This window comes from Aspergillus tubingensis, assembly GCF_013340325.1.
Source record: "Aspergillus tubingensis WU-2223L DNA, scaffold_6, whole genome shotgun sequence".
In the NCBI taxonomy this organism is placed as follows: domain Eukaryota; kingdom Fungi; phylum Ascomycota; class Eurotiomycetes; order Eurotiales; family Aspergillaceae; genus Aspergillus; species Aspergillus tubingensis.
This window is the reverse complement of record NW_023336280.1, coordinates 3,171,836-3,191,185: the sequence shown is the minus strand read 5'-3', so window position 1 is coordinate 3,191,185 and position 19,350 is coordinate 3,171,836. Positions and strand designations below refer to the sequence as shown.

The window sequence follows — 19,350 nt, the reverse complement described above, 5'->3', positions numbered from 1 at the left end:
AGGTGTCCCTGTATTATTCCGCTTGTGGGGAGCGGATGGTGTTTACGAGGTGGATGCTGACTTGAGGGATATAATGAAGAAGGTTAGCGTAAGTTGGTACGGCCAATGCGGTGAGATTCAAGGAACAGAGCTTGGAATGCCATACAAAATGAGAATGTGAATGCGAAATGTGCCAGCAGCTTTGGGATGTTAGATAGCGGCGTGCCTTATCTCCCACCGAAGATGCTGCGGGGAGCTGGTCCCTGATGGAAGGCGGTGAAGACGGCTCGGCTTTACAGGCGCAAACGGGCTACGGAAGCGGTTAGCGGCTGTCGAACATAATGTTTTCTTGGTATGTAATGCCGGCAGAATGCATATAATGTTGTAATTAATTCATATAAGCTCCGTCTACTACATCCATTCATTCGATTCCCCACATTATTTCATCATATATTAGCTTATCCTTGAGCACTGTCCTCCACACTGTCGTGTTGCATCCAAACCCGGATAGGAGGAGATCTGTCGGGGACAAGAGAACTGTTGTCAATCTCAGCTTAGCTCTCGTTTAAACATGTTTGACGGTTAAGTGCATCGACTGCCCGACTTGCAGTCAAGTAACATTGTCCGTGCCAAGGAATCCTCTGAAATAGGGATTAACATGCTAGGCTGCTCTTCTGGGCGAGAGGGACAATAATCCAGGGCATGCCCTGCTCCGCTGTCTAGCAAACAGGGACGGAGCTAAGCTTTCAGCCGGCTTGACCGCGTCATCAAATGCGGGGGCAAGCCTTTCCTGTCGCAAGTCTATCCATTAATTTGCAGGCCGCAGTGCAAATAGGAAGGCGAAGAAAGACTATCCCCCGATGTCCGGCACGGTTCAATAGGGTGAATGCTTAAGTTATGCAACTCGTCTGTTCTCTTGCTGGTGGAGATGAAACAAGCACACGGAGCCGTCCCGCACTAAAGGGTCAGCATGTCCCGATCAACCTCACACGTTCAAAGCATTGTCAGGCCTTCTCTAATCCACCGTCAGGCTTTAGACAGTGGACTAATATACCTTGTTCAACTGGCATCTGACCCGAGCAGTGCATGCAACGCAGAGGTGGGTTGTGCAAAGTGCAGCCAGGACAAAAGGCGAGTAGGACGTGTACGGGGATAATGTCGGACTTCGCACCATCTCCGTTATCCGATGTCCGTAGGGGCACCCGTGTTTCCCGCATGAAAGGAAGGATATTACGGAGCAGCAAGGCTCAATCTTGGGGAAAAGTGGGGAAAGGGGAAAGCAGATCTTAGAGCAAATGGAGTTGGGGGACGAGGGGCGTGAAAAGCAATGGGGAATATAAAAAGAGCTTGCATCACCCCCGCCAACTTCAATTGACAATTGGGTTTTAACCATCGTGATTCAAAGCAATGAAGCTCCTAATTTGGGGCCCCTTGCTGGCTGGTGCCGCATATGGCCGCGTTATCGGCACGAGGACTCAGTCGAAAAGCACATCGAGCTCGTCAGTAGCTCCAGTGCAGTCACCCACCGTCTACATCGATACATACGAGAGCACGGTGCAGGGCAATAGATCACAATACATCTCTTCGGTCTACAACTTCAAGGCAATCCCCTTTGCCGCCGCCCCGACTGGAGCTTATCGTTGGCGTCATCCGCAGCATGTCAGCGGATGGACGGGCGTCCGTGACGCTACCGAGTTTGCCCCGGACTGTCCCCAGCTCGGGTCGAGCTATTATAGCGAGGACTGCTTGTATCTCAACATCTGGACTCCCGACACGGCCACCCTTAACGACGTGCAGAATAACACGGAAACCGGGATCGGCGTGGTACCCGCCTCGTCCAGCAGCAAGCTTCCAGTCTACGTCTGGTTCTATGGGGGCCGCTTTGGCTCGGGATCGAGCAGCCAGGCCTTGTACGACGGGGCCGGTCTAGCCGCCAAGGGGGTTGTGGTTGTGACCGTCAATTATCGACTGGGCGCGCTGGGCTTTTTAGCCCATCCGGAACTCAGTCAGAATTCGTCTAGCGGTACCTCAGGCAATTACGGCTTAGTTGACCAGCAGGCGGCATTACACTGGACGAACGAGAACATCGCCGCCTTCGGTGGCGATCCAACCCGCATTACTATTGGCGGCCAGTCAGCAGGCGCCGCTGCTGTGCTCGATCATCTCAATAGTCCGCTTGCAGACGGGCTTTTCGAGCAGGTGATTGCTGAGAGCGGAGCCACTTACCCTTCTAACCCCCTGATGGGGAGTGTGGCCGAGGGGTACCGCCATCTCGCCGTCGCGGAGGCACAGGGGACTGCGTATCTCACCAGCCTCAACCTTTCAGGGATTGCCGCAGCCCGTGCCGCCCCAGTCGAGGTCTTCCTGGCCGGCGCCGACGCGAGTGATGTTACCTACGTGAATACGGTCTTTGCCAACAACTCGGTCTATATGGAGCCCCCGCTGTTCCGTCCCGTCCTGGACGGCTACGTACTACCGGCTACCTACCAGGAGATGTTGCAACAGGGAAATCATACCATCGCCGCGGTTCTGACTGGCGGAAACCGAGATGAAAATGGTGCGACCCCGAACCCCGGGATGACGGTCGAGAGCTATACGCGCCAGAATCAGTACGAGTTTGGCAGCGTCGGCCTGGCCGCTGAGTTCTTCCGACTATATCCTGCAGGGAACAGTAACAGCAGCGCCGATGCCGCCAGCAATACCTTCTATCAGGACCAGACCCGCATATCCATCTGGGAGTGGGCCAACGAGTATCAGGCTGGAGTTGTGCGCAACACCTCGGGCAACAGCACTGTCAGTACCTACACCTATTACTGGACCCATGCTCCCCCAGGACAGGATGAGGGCGCATACCACATGAGTGAAATCAACTATGCGTTCAACAACTTGTATGCGACTGACAAGCCTTGGAAGCCTGAGGACTATGCAATCGCCGACCGGCTGTCCGACTATTGGGTAAACTTTCTGCGCTCTGGGAATCCAAATGGCCCAGAGCTGCCCAACTGGCCGGCCAACGATGCTGCTGAGCCAGTGGTGATGGAATTAGGCGATTCGTGGGAGCCAGTCTTGGTGGCCTCCGCCGAGAAGCGGTCTTTCATGAACAAGTGGTTCAGTAATTGGCCGGTGTACTGAGCGAGGTAAGCTAATGTCAGGTCTCGGATTAGCTGCAATGGTACAACAGCGGGACCCCAGGTTTGATCGTAACATAGTTGGCAGAATAGGATAGGGTTTGAAGACTACTTTTCATCAGTTATATATTCTATGCTCACGGAACAGGCTTTGCCGACGCTCCAAAACTCCTCGTAAATGTGATACTAGTTTAAGATGGAAACTGTACATATCAGAAGTAGACATCTGCATATCACCTGAGGCGAAAATTCAGCACATGATTTATCATCATTGTCATGGTCTAAACTAGTTATGTCCTGTTGCAGCAACCCTGACATACACTTCTGGTGGTCCGTCAGGAACATCTTTAATCCGCACCTGTGCTAAGCTCACCGGCACTAGTGTGCCTCGGTTAGTCTACCAGACCGGCAGCCAACGGCGCGATCTTGCGTCAACTAACTACTATATCTATTGAACACTGGATGTTCCAATCTGCGATAAACTAAACGTTTCACTTGTTAATCCGAATCGCTTTGATATAAAGTTCTGCGCTCCGAGTTGAGTCCATCATAATCACTAAAAGTCGAGGAGAGATGAACGGAACACAATCATCTACAGCCAACATTGTCCGGCGAGCTAAAGTGAGTTCGTTTAATCTTAAACTATATAGTAACCAGCTAATCAGGTACACCTAAGGCATGTAATACCTGTCGGCGTAAAAAGGTCAAATGTGACGGAAAGCGACCTATTTGTTCACCTTGCCATGCGTTCAATCTCACTTGCGGGTATCAAGATGTCATGGACCGCCGGAAACGCGAGAGTCGGTAGGTGCTAGGCCTACTTATATAATAAGAAGCTACCACGCATATCAGATGACTAACGGGCGTAGCCCATATGTTGAACAGCTAGAGAAGCGAATTGAAAAAATGCAGGAGCAATTGGAGAGTTTGACTAGATCTGGAACTGAAATCCAGCGAGGCGTGGAGAATACCCGACGATCAACTTCGCCGGGCACGTCAGTCGAAAGCAGTACTAATTTAGGGGAGCCAGAAGACCAAACAGACGGAGACAGCATCCCTGGAATGTCTCAGGTACCATCTGACAAGGGTCCTCACCCTCCCGCCGAGAATGATCAATCTATTGTCATTGACGCACAGGACGGGAAAATGCGCTATTTTGGTAGGTTGCAAGATCGTCGTCTGGTCCGTGTCCCAGTTATTGATCGAGATTAGGGGCTTCGTCTGCATTTTCTGCACTGACAAATGCCGAATTAAATGGGCTAGAGGCACAGCCGGATATTGGGGTTTGGCGACGCGCACCTCAAAGAAGTGCTAATCCATGGCAACTTTCCAGCTGGGTTCCTCAAATTCTTCAAGATGGCCTTGAACGGCGCATTTTCGAACCTCTACCATGTAAGGACACGACTGTCCAACTAGTGCGAGAGTACTTTGCAACCTTTAACCAAGCAATTCCTCTTTTTGAGGAGGGCTCGTTCATGAGGTCCGTCGACAGACAATACTCATGGAATCCCGATAACAATGCATCATGGTGGATCTCTCTTAACATTGCTCTGGCCATATCATACAGAGAAAGGGCGCATGCATCTTCTGATCCTAGTGACAACTGGAGAAAGTCGTTGGGACATGTTAAGAATGCCTTGAACGCTGTCGTTGACGTCTTCCTTCGTAACACTGACATTGCCGCCGTGCAGGGTCTCCTGGGTCTGGCGCTTTACTTTCAAGGTACACCTAACCCACAAGCCCTTCTTATGTTCGCGGCTGCAGCAATGCGTCTGGCCCAGTCAATAGGACTGCATAGAGAAAACGGCTCTGGAGCTTCACCCGAGGCGGAGCACAGGCGAAGAGTGTACTGGATCGCTTTCATACTTGACTCAGACATTTCCATCCGGGTGGGCCGCCCGCCAGTCCAGGATCTCGAAGACTATGATACACATTTACCGACAGAGAATCCACCTGACGGCAGGGGCATATTAACGATTGACGGTATTAGAATGAATTACTTCCGTCTCCTTGCTCAACTAGCCCAGATTCAGCAGCTTGTTTATAAAAAGCTTTACACGGTAACTGTTCGTCGAGAATCGAGTGACGATGTTATTGAGAGAATAAAGTCTTGTGAAGACGCGCTGTTGAGCTGGAAGAAGACCTTACATTCGAGGCTTCAACCCCAGCGCAGATTTTCTTGTAAACCAACTTATTTCCTGCAACATGTCCTTCGATTACATTTCGCATATAATTGCTGTTACTCAAACCTTTATCAGGTGTGTGTGTTTCAAGCAAATGCTATCGAGCGGTCTAGACAGGGAACGGACGAGGATATTGCGCCAATAGTTTCACGCTCACTCGATGCAGCACGTTCGGCATTGGCTCTACTACCACATGTACCTTCGCTCGGCTCTACCTCGAAGTGGTGAGTACTTATCGACGTCTCCAAGAGGCTTACGCTGACCTTGATCTTTGAAGGAACATAATTTACTTTCCAGCGGCAGCATGTGTGCCTCTTGCCTTAGGGATACTCGCACAACCTGCACATTCAGAAGCTGGGGACGATCTTTCAATGATCCAGGATGTTATTAAATTTCTCACATGTACTTCTTCCGAGGAGCCTAATACATACGTCGACTTTGTATTGGGCATGTGCTCTGACTTAGAGCGTTCTGCTAGGAGGGCCTTCTTGACGGCGCAACCTGCCCGCAACCACCATCCAGCAATTATGCAGAATAACGAAAATGACAGGCCTAGTCTATCTAGCCATGGGATCAATCAAAACACAGCCCCCAATCTTTCCGACGCGTTACCGACTCCTTTTGGTAGCGCTTCTGCGGCAAATATGGGAAGCGCTCAGTTTACTAATGTCACGCCGCAAGGGCCCTACCCAGATATCGGTTTTCCGGGACCTTTCAACGAAGTTGATCAAACGGCTAACTGGCAGTGGTCCTTACCACCATTTTGGAACTGGCAAGATCTTGTTTCAGGTGTGCCTACGTTTCCGGTCGTTCCGGGAGTGGATATACCAGAGTCCAATATGCCAGATACTTGAGATGTGGTTGCTTGACTCAGAAAACTATTTACAAATCTCCATACTCCGGGTTGTTTCAAAACCAATTGATGTCCCTACCATGATGGCAGTGCGGGACAGGAGGAGAAGTCCATCTTGGCGTCGACTCCTCAAGACCTAACTTTGCAACAGGCTTCAAGAGAGTCTGGCGGCCCCATGGTCCTGGCTCCTTGAATGTCGTCATGAACCTCGAGTCCTCATCCAAATCATGCGGCAATCCTCTTTTCCAACAGTCAATGACTGGGATCAGGACTTCGGAAACGTATTGATCAGGAGTAATCTCCTTGAACCCAAATCGCTCGACTGTGTCTCGTACCGCCTCAGGGGGGTATAACCCTACTTCCTTCTCCAATGCAACTGCATCAGCAGCAACCAAGGAGCTAGTGATGTGATATGAGCCGCCTTCAACTACCCGCCTCTTTACCGCAATCATGGCACCAACCGCACCGACAATTCCCGTTATCATATCAGACACAGGGAGTGGTGGCAATACACTCTTTCCTTCCTCATAGCCTTGTGATCGACCCATTACATATTCGCTTCCAGATGCCGCATCCCCAATTTGTTGCCAACCAGGACGCTCATGGAACGGGCCATCTGGACCGTAACAGTTCTCGTCGACGTAGATGATTCCCTTATTCCTTTTAGCTGCTATCTCCAGCATGTTGCGGAGCCCCAGTCCTTTCCGCTCCAGGGAACCCATTCTGAACCCTTGGATGAAAATATCAACATCTGCAAGCAGTTCTTGCAGTCGTTCTATGTCTTCCGGCTTAGTGATGTCGAGGTCAATTGTCCGCTTTCCCGCATTCAGTGTGAGCTGGAGTGCCTAGAACCCAAGAAATGTTAGTAGGCTTTTACACGACACTGGATCAAGGCAAAACATACGTTAAGGTCAACTAGCCTGCTACAATTCACACGGATCACGTCCGCCCCGTAGGATGCCAAGGTTACGCCGATCTGCGGCCCAGCAATGATACGGACCATCTCCAGGACCTTAATTCCAGCAAGTGGCCGCTTGTCAGATAGACCCTTGACTAGAGGGATTGGAGGTGTGGGCTTTGCATATGTCTCGGCCGTCACATTGACCAAGGGGTGTCTGGACAGGCGTTTACCAAACTCCGTCTTCCTCCAGCCCTCCGGAGAGTAGCAGATGCTTCCACACAGACCATGACGCACATTGTGCATTTCAAGCTCATCGGGCGACCACTTGATGATATGCCCTTGGATATAGTCATAGTATTCTTGGGGTGTGCTGAAAGTCACATCAGGGTTGATTCCCATCGTCCTAAGAGCAGCGTTTGCGTCGAGTGAACCATGAAGCTGGTACCACACTTTGGGATCTTTCGTTTGGTAAATAGCAGTTGCCCGACTTGCTATCCCCTTGCCGAAGCCTTGTTCATAATTCCGTTCGAAGAGTGAACTCAACTTCCCCGACCGTGCCAGGGCGGATACATCGGAACCATTGATGTACGTGGTGAATACAGATCCGAGCCAAATGCCTGCATGGTCGGTATTGACTGTCACACTATTCTCCGTCGCGGGCTTTCCATCACGCAGTTCGAGAAGCTCATTAGCCACTACTCCTCCCATGGCATGAAGCGCAGCTGCCATGACGGGTGATTTGATCGGACCTTGAACCATAGGCTCAGGTCGTCCTTCGAAGTGGACGGTATCCCATAGTGCTTTGTTCTGGGTAAATCCAGGGGTTCGAGAGGCGAGAAGCTCAAACACCCGACGAGCGTCTACAGGCACTGGAAGCACAGTCTTGTCGATGAAAGTGCCAGGTCCGTAGACCTCCGTACCGGGAACAGTTTCGTGGGCCAGTGTCATTGTTGGTTAGAGTTATGTCAGTACCATCAAAGAATGGGAGAAGAAGTAGACGGAATATTCAGTTCAGGATAGAATGAAGAAGATAATCCAGCGACGCGACACTATCCCTTGCGTTAGCTGTCATATTCATATAGGAGACAAAGAAAGGGCCCGGACATTCTGGCTCCACGGCCCGCGGGGTTCCAAGTCCGAGGTCCACGGCACAGCTACCAGCAAACTGGAAATGATCTACTGACCCATGACGTTTGAAAGGGGTTCTGATTGACTAATGGACGCTTAATTCACTATACTGCTGCACAAGTTGGATACAGTCTGGATAATCGTTCCATATCCGGTGAGGGGTCTTGCCACGGGCCACGGGGACACAAAGGATGAAAGTCAATCATAGCCTTTTAGGGATACAGACACCAAGAAGCAAGGGGATGCTACTGGTCCACTCGGATGGAAGGGTCCATGCTCAACATCCTTGACCCAAGAGCTGTTCACTATTCGACGACGCAATTCTTTGTCCAACTACCTGAATATCCGAACGATGGCCGAGGTACGGGAACTTGGTATATAAGGCGCGGTTCATGTATACCAAGAAATGCGGGGATTGAGTCTATCTTTGAAGCGACTACCACTGAGGTTGAAACCTTGTAAACATGTCTTCTGCAACAGAGACACGCCCTGTTAGGGTAGCCAACTGCTCTGGATATCATGGTAGGCAACCCGACATTCTGAACGAGACACTCAAGCTGAAATTGTATGGCAGGCGATCCGGCGTATGAAATGTACCGACAGGCAACATTGGGAGATGTTGATTTTATAACGGGTGATTATCTTGCAGGTAAGCCATACTCCTCTTACTTCTACGAAACAACTGCGGTTCTAAGCTCGAGTGTGTAGAAGTCAATCTTGCGAACAATGCCCAGGCATGGCGAGAAGGAAAGCATCCCGGATACGAAGCTACTGCCTGGGAAGGACTTCAACAGACCATCGAAGTGATTGCGCAGAAGCGTATCCGAGTGGTCATCAACGGTGGTGCTTTGGATCCTAAAGCTCTTGCACTGAAGACCCAAGCTCTGGTAGGCCGCACTACTTCTATATACTAGAGTTTGGCGAGCATACTGACACAGCTTTCTATTCTATAGGTATCTGAAAAGAAGCTTGATCTCCGTGTTGCGTACCTCTCAGGCGATGACTTGTATGATCGCGTTGGACCAAACATGCCAGCCACTAAAGAAGAGCTGACCCATCTTGATGCTGGGAACTCAGATGTGGTACCTTCGGATCTCACCTACGCATTTTTGAACACATCAGACGGGACGGCAGTCCCAATGGTATCTGCACATGCGTACTTGGGTGCCCGTGGCATCGTGGATGGCCTGCGCCGAGGCGCCGATATCATCATCTGTGGCCGCGTTGCTGACGCAAGCCCTGTTATCGCTGCAGCATGGTACTGGCATAACTGGTCAGAGACAGACTACGACGAGCTTGCCGGATCGCTGATTGCTGGTCATTTGATCGAGTGTTCTGCGTATGTGACTGGTGCCAATTTTGCTGGGTTTGATAAATACCCTCTGGATGATCTTGTTGCTCCCGGGTTTCCTATCGCTGAGATTGCTGCGGATGGCACATGCGTCATCACGAAGCATCCAAACACGCAGGGTATCGTGAACTCGGAGACTGTTTCCAGTCAATTCCTGTATGAACTGCAGGGGAGTACTTATCTCAATAGTGACGTGAGTGCTTATATCGGCGATGTTGCGGTCAAAGACGTGGGGAAAGATAGGTAAGTATCTTTGACGCGATTATTTTGGATTGGCGAATATATCTAATCATGGTAACATGAATACAGGGTGCACGTGTCGGGTATTCGAGGATCGCCTCCACCCCCGACGACCAAGCTTGCTGTCTTCTACCGAGGAGGATATGAAGCCCAACTTCTACTCAATGCAACTGGGTATGCTACGGATAAGAAGTGGGATCTTTTTGAGCGGCAGATGCGTCATTTTCTTCCTGAAGAAGTCAAGAAGGGTTTGGAGACTTTGGAGTTTCAGAGGTACGACTTGTCCTTCCCGTGCTCGTTCACTGCCTAACATTCGTAGAATTGGAACTCCCGCAGCCAACCCAGCCTTCCAGGCCGAAAGTACTACGTATCTGCGTGTATTCGTGGCATCACAGTCAGAAAGCGCTGTTCTTGCTGTAGCAAAGGCTATGAAAGATATCTCTCTCAAGCATTTCTCCGGTACGTGGCCCAATGTATTTTCTTTTGTCCAATCACATGTATATAAACCTGTCATCTAACGAGATGGTAAATGTAGGCTTTCATACCTCACTGGATACTCGAACAGCCATTCCCCTGCCGTTCCTCGCGTACTACCCAGCACTGATAAAGCAATCCGAGATCCACGAGAAAATAAATATGATAAACGCGTCCAACAACATCAGCTCATACGATACCGGCCATCCCTCACAATATCAAGACCTCACGCCCCGGGAGAATTACGACTCAGCAGAACCACAAGTGTTCAGAAGTCCCACCAAGGAACTCCGCTTGGGAGACATTGCTCTTGGCCGATCCGGCGATAAGGGCGGAAACCTTAACTGTGGGATTTTCGTCACGAACCCCAAGCACTGGGCCTGGCTTCGATCATATTTGACCAGAGATCAAATACGAGAGCTCATCGGCAAAGATTGGAATGATAGCTTCTTTATTGAGCGCGTCGAGTTCCCTAATATCATGGCAGTGCACTTTGTCATCTATGGGATTCTGGGACGGGGCGTGAGTAGTTCGAGTCGGCTTGATGGGTTTGGGAAGGGGTTTGTTGATTATATCCGTGATAAGGTGGTGGATGTTCCTGTGGAGATTTTGGGATGATGTCGTACTGGAATATGCTTTTTCTCTGTACATGTTTGTCTATCCTATAGTGTGTTCGTTCTTGAGATAGGGAATTACAAAGTCATTCACCACAGTAGTATCCAATTAATATATCGAAACAGAAAATGATGAGTTTTTGTATTTTGCACTTTGGTAATTTTCTGTATAATGAACAGATTAGTATACTAGCAGATAAAATGTATTGCCAATCCTACTGGAACCTTAGAGGCTTGGATTCGTTCAAAGTAAAAGGGCTGAATATGAATTGGCTATTCTATGTAGACGCAAATAGTCTATACCATTGCTGCTGAGGCGACTAGAGCCCAGAAGGACCAAGTTCGGTGCCATTATTGAGAACCACAGGGTTGCTCGAGTACATAACACCAACCATACGGGCCCACTTGTCTTCGCTGGGGTTTCTCCAACTGTGAGTGGTAGCGCGCTGGATGACCATGTCACCCGGCTTCTGAATGCGCTTCTCGCCTGACTCGAGAGTCAATTCGATCTCGCCTGCGACCTGAATGACGACGTCGAAGCTGAGGGTCCGGTGGGAAGGACTGCCTTTGCCGGGAGGGGTGTCGATGTACCAGATCATACCACGGCCGTCGGGGAGGGTGACTGGAGGCACGCTGGCAGTCTCCAGGTACTCCGTGTAGTTGGTGAGATCGGTGCCATCGAGCGTGTTGGGGGTCTTGTCAGTGATGTATCCTAAACGGAACAAGGAACCTCCGAGATCCTGTCTGACGGCGAGGCTTTCGTCCAGCGTCGTGTTGAAATGAGAGATGCCGGTCTCGAGATCGGTGTCGGTGATGACACGCTGGGGGTTGGGGAGTGGCTCTGGAGTCGACATGGCTGCAATGGAACTGACTGCAGGGACGACAATGCAGTCAGAGATGCGGGTGCCATTTGAGGTTTATGTGATTTTCTTAGGTAAAACCATGCTGTATATTGTCTCCGTATGTCTGGGAACTTACATTTCTTTGTGTTCTTATACCACGGCTCTTTCACTGCAAGGATTTGGCTTTGTTTGATTAGACTGAAACTAAGCCTCAATTAGCAAAGTATGTTAAGTCGAGATAGGCTGGGGCCAAGACAGAAAGAGAGCGTAGGCTCAAGAGATAAGCATACCAAGACCAAGCCTTGTAAGGATGATATTGGGAAGGAAGCAGCTTATGAAAGTGGCGCGCGAGGCTAAGCATCGTAGGCGGCAAGAGAGTAAAGAAGGTCAACGACACGAGGCCGAATTTATAAGCGGGGACCGGCCTCTCTCACTAGAATGAGACAAAATATCGTAAAGCCTCGTCCGACGGAGAAACGAAAGGCACCCTCAAGGGCTCAAAGGATTAGAACGGGGCGGGCGCAGTGAGAACATCCACAGCGGCATCGCCCGCCGCCAAAATGACCAGCCCTAAATAGACTCATGCTTGGTCCAATCAAAAACTAGCCATGGGTGGTTTTCATCCGGTCGGTATCCCTGCGTCTTGAGGTCAGTGCAGTGGAGAGACTGAACTGGCTAGTATTTGATTGGCTCCAATACGCCTTTTTCGGCTCGAATGAGCCGACCATTTGCGAGCTACTGGTTGGTGTCCTAGGATGCAATTAGTGATGTGCTTTGCTGGATACTCAGGGGAACAGCCTTGTGTATCAGGTGGACTGACATGTAGCCTCTTCTCGGAGACTCGGGCTAAGCTAAGTGCTAACGCCGACCGATATCTCCACTACCCATGTAGTGTCTGACTGATGCCACCAATTACCTTGTCGAGTGTGGCTCATCCGGATCCAAAGACCAAGCCAGTGCACGAGGGCCACTACAGACAAAGAGAAAGAAGGCTTGGTGTACAGAATGAATTTGACTTCAAGGTCCGGTTGACTGCCGGGTATCCCACTATACCCCTCAAAACACTAACTAGAAATCATCAATACAGAATAGTAAAAATTGTTGTTGCCTGATGATCCCTGTTGACTTCCGTAGCTTGCCCAACCAATAATAGATCCGCAAACAATTTACGAATTGTACTTGTCGACTGCTGCTTCAACTTGTTGGGTACTCAGGTTTAATGTAATGACATCCGTTACTTGTCTACGGGCCACACGCATTATACAGCTATTCTTCAGGGAAAATAACCCTACTCATAAAGCCATGGTAAGCAGTTCCGATAATAAAGTAATGTGTTCAACTATATCCTTGTCTTGTCATGACTGACTCTCACTCATTCCAATACACCAGCACCGATCGTTGCTTTCTCTTGGTCACGCAGAGCAAGAAGCCATTTAGCAGGCACTAAGCCCTAAACAGGCTATAAACTACCTACGGAGACCTCAAAATGCAGCACGGTACACTACCCATGAGTCCATGCCCTATTGCCCATGATACAGTGACGGTAGATCGACGTGCTGTTGCGTCAATGAGGACAATACGCAACAATAGGAGTATGTGCTTACCAGGAGCTGTTATGGGGAGGCACATAGAAGCCGAGAATGCTTTTATAAAGCCATAGAGCTCGCAGGCTGTCCTGATTGAGAATCGGCTTGGTTGCGTCGTGGTTACTACGTCTTCACGAATTTTTCTTTTGCTTGAGACTGGTGAAATCCTCATTCCTCATCCAATAAGTTGGCTCTTATTTACGCTTTATTCAGTCGCGCCCGCATCCAGTGTTCCCAAAGGCAATGGAAGCAACGAGACTCATACATGTGGTCCTGCCAATGGTGATGCGCTAGAGTGCTTCCGTCTATGCCTGCATCGTGATAAGTTTCGCTAGAACGTCCTAGGCCGGGTAATGCGTCTAAGTGCACTTGTTCCCGGTTTCCCGCACACGTGAGAGGTTGAGGTAGTCCTTTTGTGTCTATCTTTTGGCACAGGATATGGAGGGCTTCCTGCAATTGATTGTGTCCCTTCCCTACCCGAGCTAGACATGCCATCAAACGACTTATAATCCTTCCGTACGGGTGGAGGAACAGTAAAGACGGTGCTGTCGCGACATCTTTATTGTCTCGTCCGCTGGTGATAAGGCCAGAACAGAGACTGCAAGGGATCCTTTAAATATTTGAGTGGATTTAAGTAACATTCCTCTAATGCTGTTGACCGACTATCGAGGAATTTGAGCGGCCGAATAAGATGGAGAGGCGGTGTGGATCTACACGGATCCGGACATAACTATTGAATTGTGCGCAATAGAAGCTACATGACAAATCAAATTGGCAAATGGTGGGACGAAAACAAAGCAAAAAAGAATCATAGGACTCATAAAGCAAATCCCTGGAGCCGGCTAGCAGATGCCGTCGAGATGAGGGGGAGTTTCCACTGCATGCACAGAGGCCCACCTGATGTATAGAGTTTGCTCCAAGGTTTGTAAACTCATGTCCACAATCTAATTTTGATAGCATTTTATCATATATGATAAGTCCTCGCTTTACAATATACCAACATTATGTCTATTGCTACCGACGACACAAAGGTGACAGTGACGCCGGCCACCATTTCACCCTCCGAAGGTTAGATAGACCATATATGCCTTGACGACATAATATACTAAGACACATATTAGCGGGCCAATCTTCTGATTCAGAAACTGTGATAATAACCTGGGATGGAGACAACGATCCCGAAAACCCAATAAACTGGCCCCCTTGGAAGAAGTCAGCTGTCACCGGAATTGGGCTCTTCGCAACCTTCATCGCTCTAATGAATGGAACCATCATCACGCCCGCGCACTATGCAATCGACAGACAGTTCAACATCAATGAAGCCAACTTCCCAAACTCCTACTGGATGATCACCTCCTGGGGCGTGGGAGGTGCTCTTTCTTCTCTTGTGGTTCTACCTGTCATGGAAGACTTCGGCATCCGATACGTCTTCCTGGCTGTTTATCTGATCTACATTTGCTTCTTGATCCCAACGGGTGTGGCGCAGAACTTCGCTACGCTTATCATCACGCGGTTTTTCTCCGGTGGATGCGTTGCAATTCTAGCTAACACAGTGGCCGGAATCATATCTAATATTTATGTTGGGAATCGCGCACGTACTGTTCCCCTGAGCATGTATATCACCATATACTTGGCATCCAGCAGTTTGGGGCCGGTTATTGGTGCTTCGATCTACCAATTCTTGTCGTGGCGTTGGATTGGATATCTACAGCTTATTTGGACTGGTCTTTTCTTCCCTATCTTTGTGTTTGCATTGCCGGAGACCCGTGGCTCTGCTATCCTAAAAGCCCGAGCACAGAAACTACGCAAGGAAGGCAGAAAGGCATACACACAAGAAGAGCTCGAGACCACGTCTATCGTCCAAATTGTCTGGAAAAGTGTGCAGCGACCATTATACATGCTCTGTACAGAATCAGTGGTGTTCGTCTCCACAATATGGTCTGCTTTCAGCATAGGAACCATCTACCTATTCACCCAATCAGCAGAGCAAGTCTTCGGCGAATTATACGGTTGGGATGCCGTCAAGGGAGGATACGTACAAGCGGCCGTTGTTATCGGCGAACTCATCGGTTGGATATACTGCCTTCTCACCAACCGCTGGTACTACCAGTCCGCCTTACGGAATACAGAAACCCCAGGAAAAGAAATCCCCGAAGCCCGTCTATACCAAGCCCTAGCAGGCGGGTTAATCGGTGTCGCCGGAGGCATGTTCGTCTACGCGTGGACATCTTACCCTTCTATCCCGTGGATTGCTCCAGCCATTGGTCTTGCTATGGTCGGCGCTGGCTGTACGTGCGTTATAGTCAGCAACGCAAACTACCTGATCGATGCGTATAGCATGTTTGCGGCGAGCGCTGTTGGAGCTATTGGTTTAGGCGAGAATATGTTCGTTGCGTTTCTTCCGTTGGCGGCTCAATCTATGTATACGAATTTGGGGTCACATTGGGCGAGTTCGCTTTTGGGTTTGGTTTCTCTGGTGTTGGCGTTTGCTCCGGTCGCGGTCTTTGTTTGGGGGAAGGAGATACGTGCTCGGAGTCCGTATATTAGGGAGGCTGCTGAGGAGGAGAGGAGGGATGTAGTGGGCTCTGCGGCGGGAATAGATGTCTAGTGATGTAGGTTATGGTTGGCTTGATTTTACTCTATTCCTCTGCTTGAGCTGGAATGTCGAACGCACATTTCGTATATTTTGTCGGAACGCTAACCGCTAGACCAAAAACGATATATCGCGTCTAGTCAGACCAGCGACGGAGAGATTACTGTCCCAACATATTTCAAGTGAAAGTTCGTTATAACTTGACATAAGGGTGTCAAGAGGAGAAAACCAAGTTTCACCTCTCTCCAACATGAATGCCCTGTCAAATTATCTCAGGCTATGTTTACCACTCAAACACCACCTTTCCCTTACCCGACTTAAACTTCACCTCCCACCCATACCTCCCCTTCGTCAACCCGTCAGTCTGCAATTGAATCCCCTTTGCGTCAGCCACTGAAGTAACGGAATACCCCACCGCCGCCCTCGTAGCAGGCACCCCCTCGGACCCATCAGCCCGATCAACCAAATCAAACTCGACCTTGTTCTCACCATACAAGACCCTCACCTCCTCAATAGCACCCGCATCAATCGAAACATCCAGCCCCAGATCTGCCAGATACACCCGCCTCCGAACGGTATCACGTGGCTGCACGATAACAGTATCATTCGAGGAAGATGAATCGATATTCCCTCCAAAGCTAACCCACCCGAACTCAGGATGTTTCAACAGAACCGTTACAGCACCAAGAACCTGGCCCAGAAAACCGGGTCCATAGTCACCGGTGTAGTCATCCCATGCTAATGTCTCTGGGAATGAATGGAACGACATGGACCCGAAGCCGTCGGACGCGACGTTGGTCGTTGGACCTTGGTTACCTCCGTAGCCGATGCGGAGGTCGTAGAGACTGGATTGGCTTGTTGGGTTTGTGAGTGAGCGGTAGTTATCGAGCACGGGTAGGGCGTTGAGACTGGATCCGTAGTGGTGGATTTGGCGCTCGATGCGGGAGAGCTTTCCTGCTGTTCTGTTATTTGTTAGTGTGGTAGTGGCTGATTGAGAGGGAGGAAACATACGTAAAGTCCCAGTATCGCCGGGCGTTGCCGTTCCAGCCCCAGTGGGCTACGGTGGGCATGTATCCTCTAATAGAGGCGATGGTTTTTTGTGCGGTGGATGTGTAGTTAAAGTATCTATGGACAGGAGTTAGTTAATTGTCGGAGGGGAATAGGTGGTGTGGACGTACTTGGACCACAGATAGACGCCTTCCTGTCCTGTACAATCCCAGGCTTGCTCGCTACCGAAAGGATCTTCTTGCGTGGACCACGCTTTGGCACGGTCGCGCATGATATCTTCCATCTTTGTTGCTTCTGTCGTGTAATTCTCGGCTTTGAGATCGTTAAGCAAGTACATCCACATTGTTTCTCCCATTAACCCAAGGTCACCGTAGTAAGTGTTCTGGCTTCCGTCAGGTTGGGATCCAAATGTGAATAGTACACTATCGCACATATTAGTATGACCACATTATCAGTCTCTAAGAGATAGATACTCACGTTTTGTAAGCCTGCAACAAGTACCACTTCGCTGGCCGTAGGGTCAAAACACTCGGGGCGATCCGACCAGCACGGTACAAACCCCAATATAAACAAGAAACATGAACGTAGTCATACGCTCTATCAATCAGATAAGCTGCCTCTTTATCCCAGCTTCCGGTCCAATAGATATCAGGATCGTAGTCATAATCTGGCATAAAGTCGGGGTCGTAAAAGAATAAGCTTTTCCGAACACCGTACTCTGTGGATCCGTTGGTCAACTGCAACCGAGACCAAACAGTCTCATTGACGAACTGTTCCAGCTTGGCAACTTCAGATGCAACGGGCTGGACTGTCTGCTTCATTGCGGCAACAACAAATGATCCTGCACCTCCTTCGTCGCTTAAGCCTGCTATCCATACACGATTGTCCTGCAGTACGGGGCCGTTCACGGAGCGGTCGTGTGTGATTATGGAAGGGGCGCGCCCGAATGGATCCGAAGTATCGGTATACCACTGGTTTTCTTCCAGAAAATGGCCTGCATTGGATAGAGTACTGGGCCCCGCATCGGTGATGTAGTAGTGTAAGGTATGCTTCAAGCCCGTGTCGTACACTATTTCGACTCTACATCTGCCGAACGTGTCCTTGCTCGGTACCAGCTTGTACCCTGACCAGACACTGCTGCTAAGCTCCAAGGATGTAGCCGAGAGACATCCATCCGGTGAAACATCCACAGAATCAGGCTTAAGTGTCGTATTGACAAACAACCGCCCCTCAAGGTCCTGAGTCAACACATATCCCGGAATACCAACAGCAACCGGATGTCCGAGCGAAGAAACAGTAGATTCGATCTCATCGACACTTGAAACAGCCGTAAATCGCAGGGCGAAAGAGATCGATTCGCCTGGCGACAATGTCAACGATGTTGGCGGATTCCATGGCTCAACGCCCTTCCATTCCTGTTCCGCATATGCCTTCGAGTAAACCTGCCACTCATAGTTGCCCTCGAACACTTGACTCTGATAAGCTAGCGATGTATCAGTGTCCTCTGTGAGAAACCTCCATGCTTCAAATTTTGTATCGAGGTTTAGAGGCGTGATGACGAGATGGGGCCCCTGTCCGAGAAGCCGAGTGACCTGGGCATATCCGGCTTGGAGGCCGATGAAGGGATCGACCAGGACACACTTCTCTCTCGTTTCAACTGCTGTTCGGTCTGTGAAAATACTGTTGAACTCGATGGGAAAGCCGAGACTGCCGATCTCGATGGAGCGAGTGTTTCCGTTTCGCAAGGTGAAGTTGACGGCTAAGTCTCCTTCGTAGTCGATCCAGTTCCGCGTGATGAAGAACCGGTCATTGGTGACGTTCCCGATCGTCTGGTCAAGATTCGACGAGAGTATGGCATCCGAGGAGTTGCCCCTAGTAAGAGGAACGCGATTCTTTACAGTGTCTGCATCAATCCATGAGTTGGAATTGCCTACTCGGTAGCGTAGAGTCAGGTCTCCGGTGTGGTAGTGACCATTGCCACTGCGATTAGCGAAAACATCATAAGGAGAGAAGTCAAAGGACGAGTCCAACGAGGACTTGAGTGATTTCAGCACGCCAGAGCCATCGTCGAAGGCACCAGTAAAGTACTTGGTGGAGAAGGTAGTGCCATGTGCGAAGGGTAATAGCAAGGGAAGGATACCCAACAGGATGTTCATTTTGTAGAAGGATACCCACCGCAGTTCTTGGTATTCGACTGATTGTTAACCCATCCTCTTTTTATTCACGCCAGTCTGCGATCTACACCACTCCATAAATTAATGTTACATCCATGCTGCAGGGATCGGCGTCTTTCCCGGAATGAAGTCTGGATTTAACCGGAAATTGTATGATTCTTGTCTAGGTGCGGAATCTCATCGGAGAATTTCCTAATTAGGCTACAAACTTGCATCTATCTGACACTTATATAGCCTGGGATTACTGGAAGAGGTATTAACCTCAATCCGCCAAGGATTTGCACCATTTCTTTCTC

At 49.8% G+C, this 19,350-nt stretch overlaps 7 protein-coding genes across 7 annotated transcripts; 4 read left to right on the top strand and 3 right to left on the bottom strand.

Annotated features, from left to right (window-relative positions):
• Positions 1–1,386: 1,386 nt before the first annotated feature.
• Positions 1,387–3,111, top strand: AtWU_04823 (carboxylesterase/lipase family protein; the record flags this gene model as incomplete). Its single annotated transcript, XM_035499934.1, has 1 exon — positions 1,387–3,111. The coding sequence occupies one exon, from the start codon at positions 1,387–1,389 to the stop codon at positions 3,109–3,111; it is 1,725 nt and encodes a 574-aa protein (XP_035355827.1).
• A 569-nt stretch (positions 3,112–3,680) lies between these two features.
• On the top strand, positions 3,681–6,144 carry AtWU_04822 (transcription factor domain-containing protein; the record flags this gene model as incomplete). Its single annotated transcript, XM_035499933.1, has 6 exons — positions 3,681–3,728; positions 3,784–3,911; positions 3,977–4,266; positions 4,320–5,167; positions 5,366–5,514; positions 5,568–6,144. 6 exons carry the CDS (start codon positions 3,681–3,683, stop codon positions 6,142–6,144), a joined length of 2,040 nt encoding a protein of 679 aa, XP_035355826.1.
• A 55-nt stretch (positions 6,145–6,199) lies between these two features.
• AtWU_04821 (CoA-transferase family III) lies at positions 6,200–7,992 on the bottom strand (the record flags this gene model as incomplete). Its single annotated transcript, XM_035499932.1, has 2 exons — positions 6,200–6,988; positions 7,048–7,992. The coding sequence occupies 2 exons, from the start codon at positions 7,990–7,992 to the stop codon at positions 6,200–6,202; spliced, it is 1,734 nt and encodes a 577-aa protein (XP_035355825.1).
• Positions 7,993–8,636: 644 nt separating this feature from the next.
• On the top strand, positions 8,637–10,855 carry AtWU_04820 (acyclic terpene utilization AtuA family protein; the record flags this gene model as incomplete). The annotated part of the gene is made up of 7 exons (XM_035499931.1): positions 8,637–8,694; positions 8,747–8,821; positions 8,881–9,059; positions 9,126–9,766; positions 9,833–10,036; positions 10,083–10,222; positions 10,299–10,855. 7 exons carry the CDS (start codon positions 8,637–8,639, stop codon positions 10,853–10,855), a joined length of 1,854 nt encoding a protein of 617 aa, XP_035355824.1.
• A 316-nt stretch (positions 10,856–11,171) lies between these two features.
• AtWU_04819 (cupin domain-containing protein) lies at positions 11,172–12,054 on the bottom strand (the record flags this gene model as incomplete). Its single annotated transcript, XM_035499930.1, has 3 exons — positions 11,172–11,722; positions 11,830–11,897; positions 11,984–12,054. 3 exons carry the CDS (start codon positions 12,052–12,054, stop codon positions 11,172–11,174), a joined length of 690 nt encoding a protein of 229 aa, XP_035355823.1.
• Positions 12,055–14,283: 2,229 nt separating this feature from the next.
• Positions 14,284–15,887, top strand: AtWU_04818 (uncharacterized protein; the record flags this gene model as incomplete). The annotated part of the gene is made up of 2 exons (XM_035499929.1): positions 14,284–14,347; positions 14,401–15,887. The coding sequence occupies 2 exons, from the start codon at positions 14,284–14,286 to the stop codon at positions 15,885–15,887; spliced, it is 1,551 nt and encodes a 516-aa protein (XP_035355822.1).
• Positions 15,888–16,155: 268 nt separating this feature from the next.
• On the bottom strand, positions 16,156–19,036 carry AtWU_04817 (uncharacterized protein; the record flags this gene model as incomplete). The annotated part of the gene is made up of 4 exons (XM_035499928.1): positions 16,156–16,834; positions 16,884–16,997; positions 17,051–17,302; positions 17,358–19,036. The coding sequence occupies 4 exons, from the start codon at positions 19,034–19,036 to the stop codon at positions 16,156–16,158; spliced, it is 2,724 nt and encodes a 907-aa protein (XP_035355821.1).
• Positions 19,037–19,350: the final 314 nt, after the last annotated feature.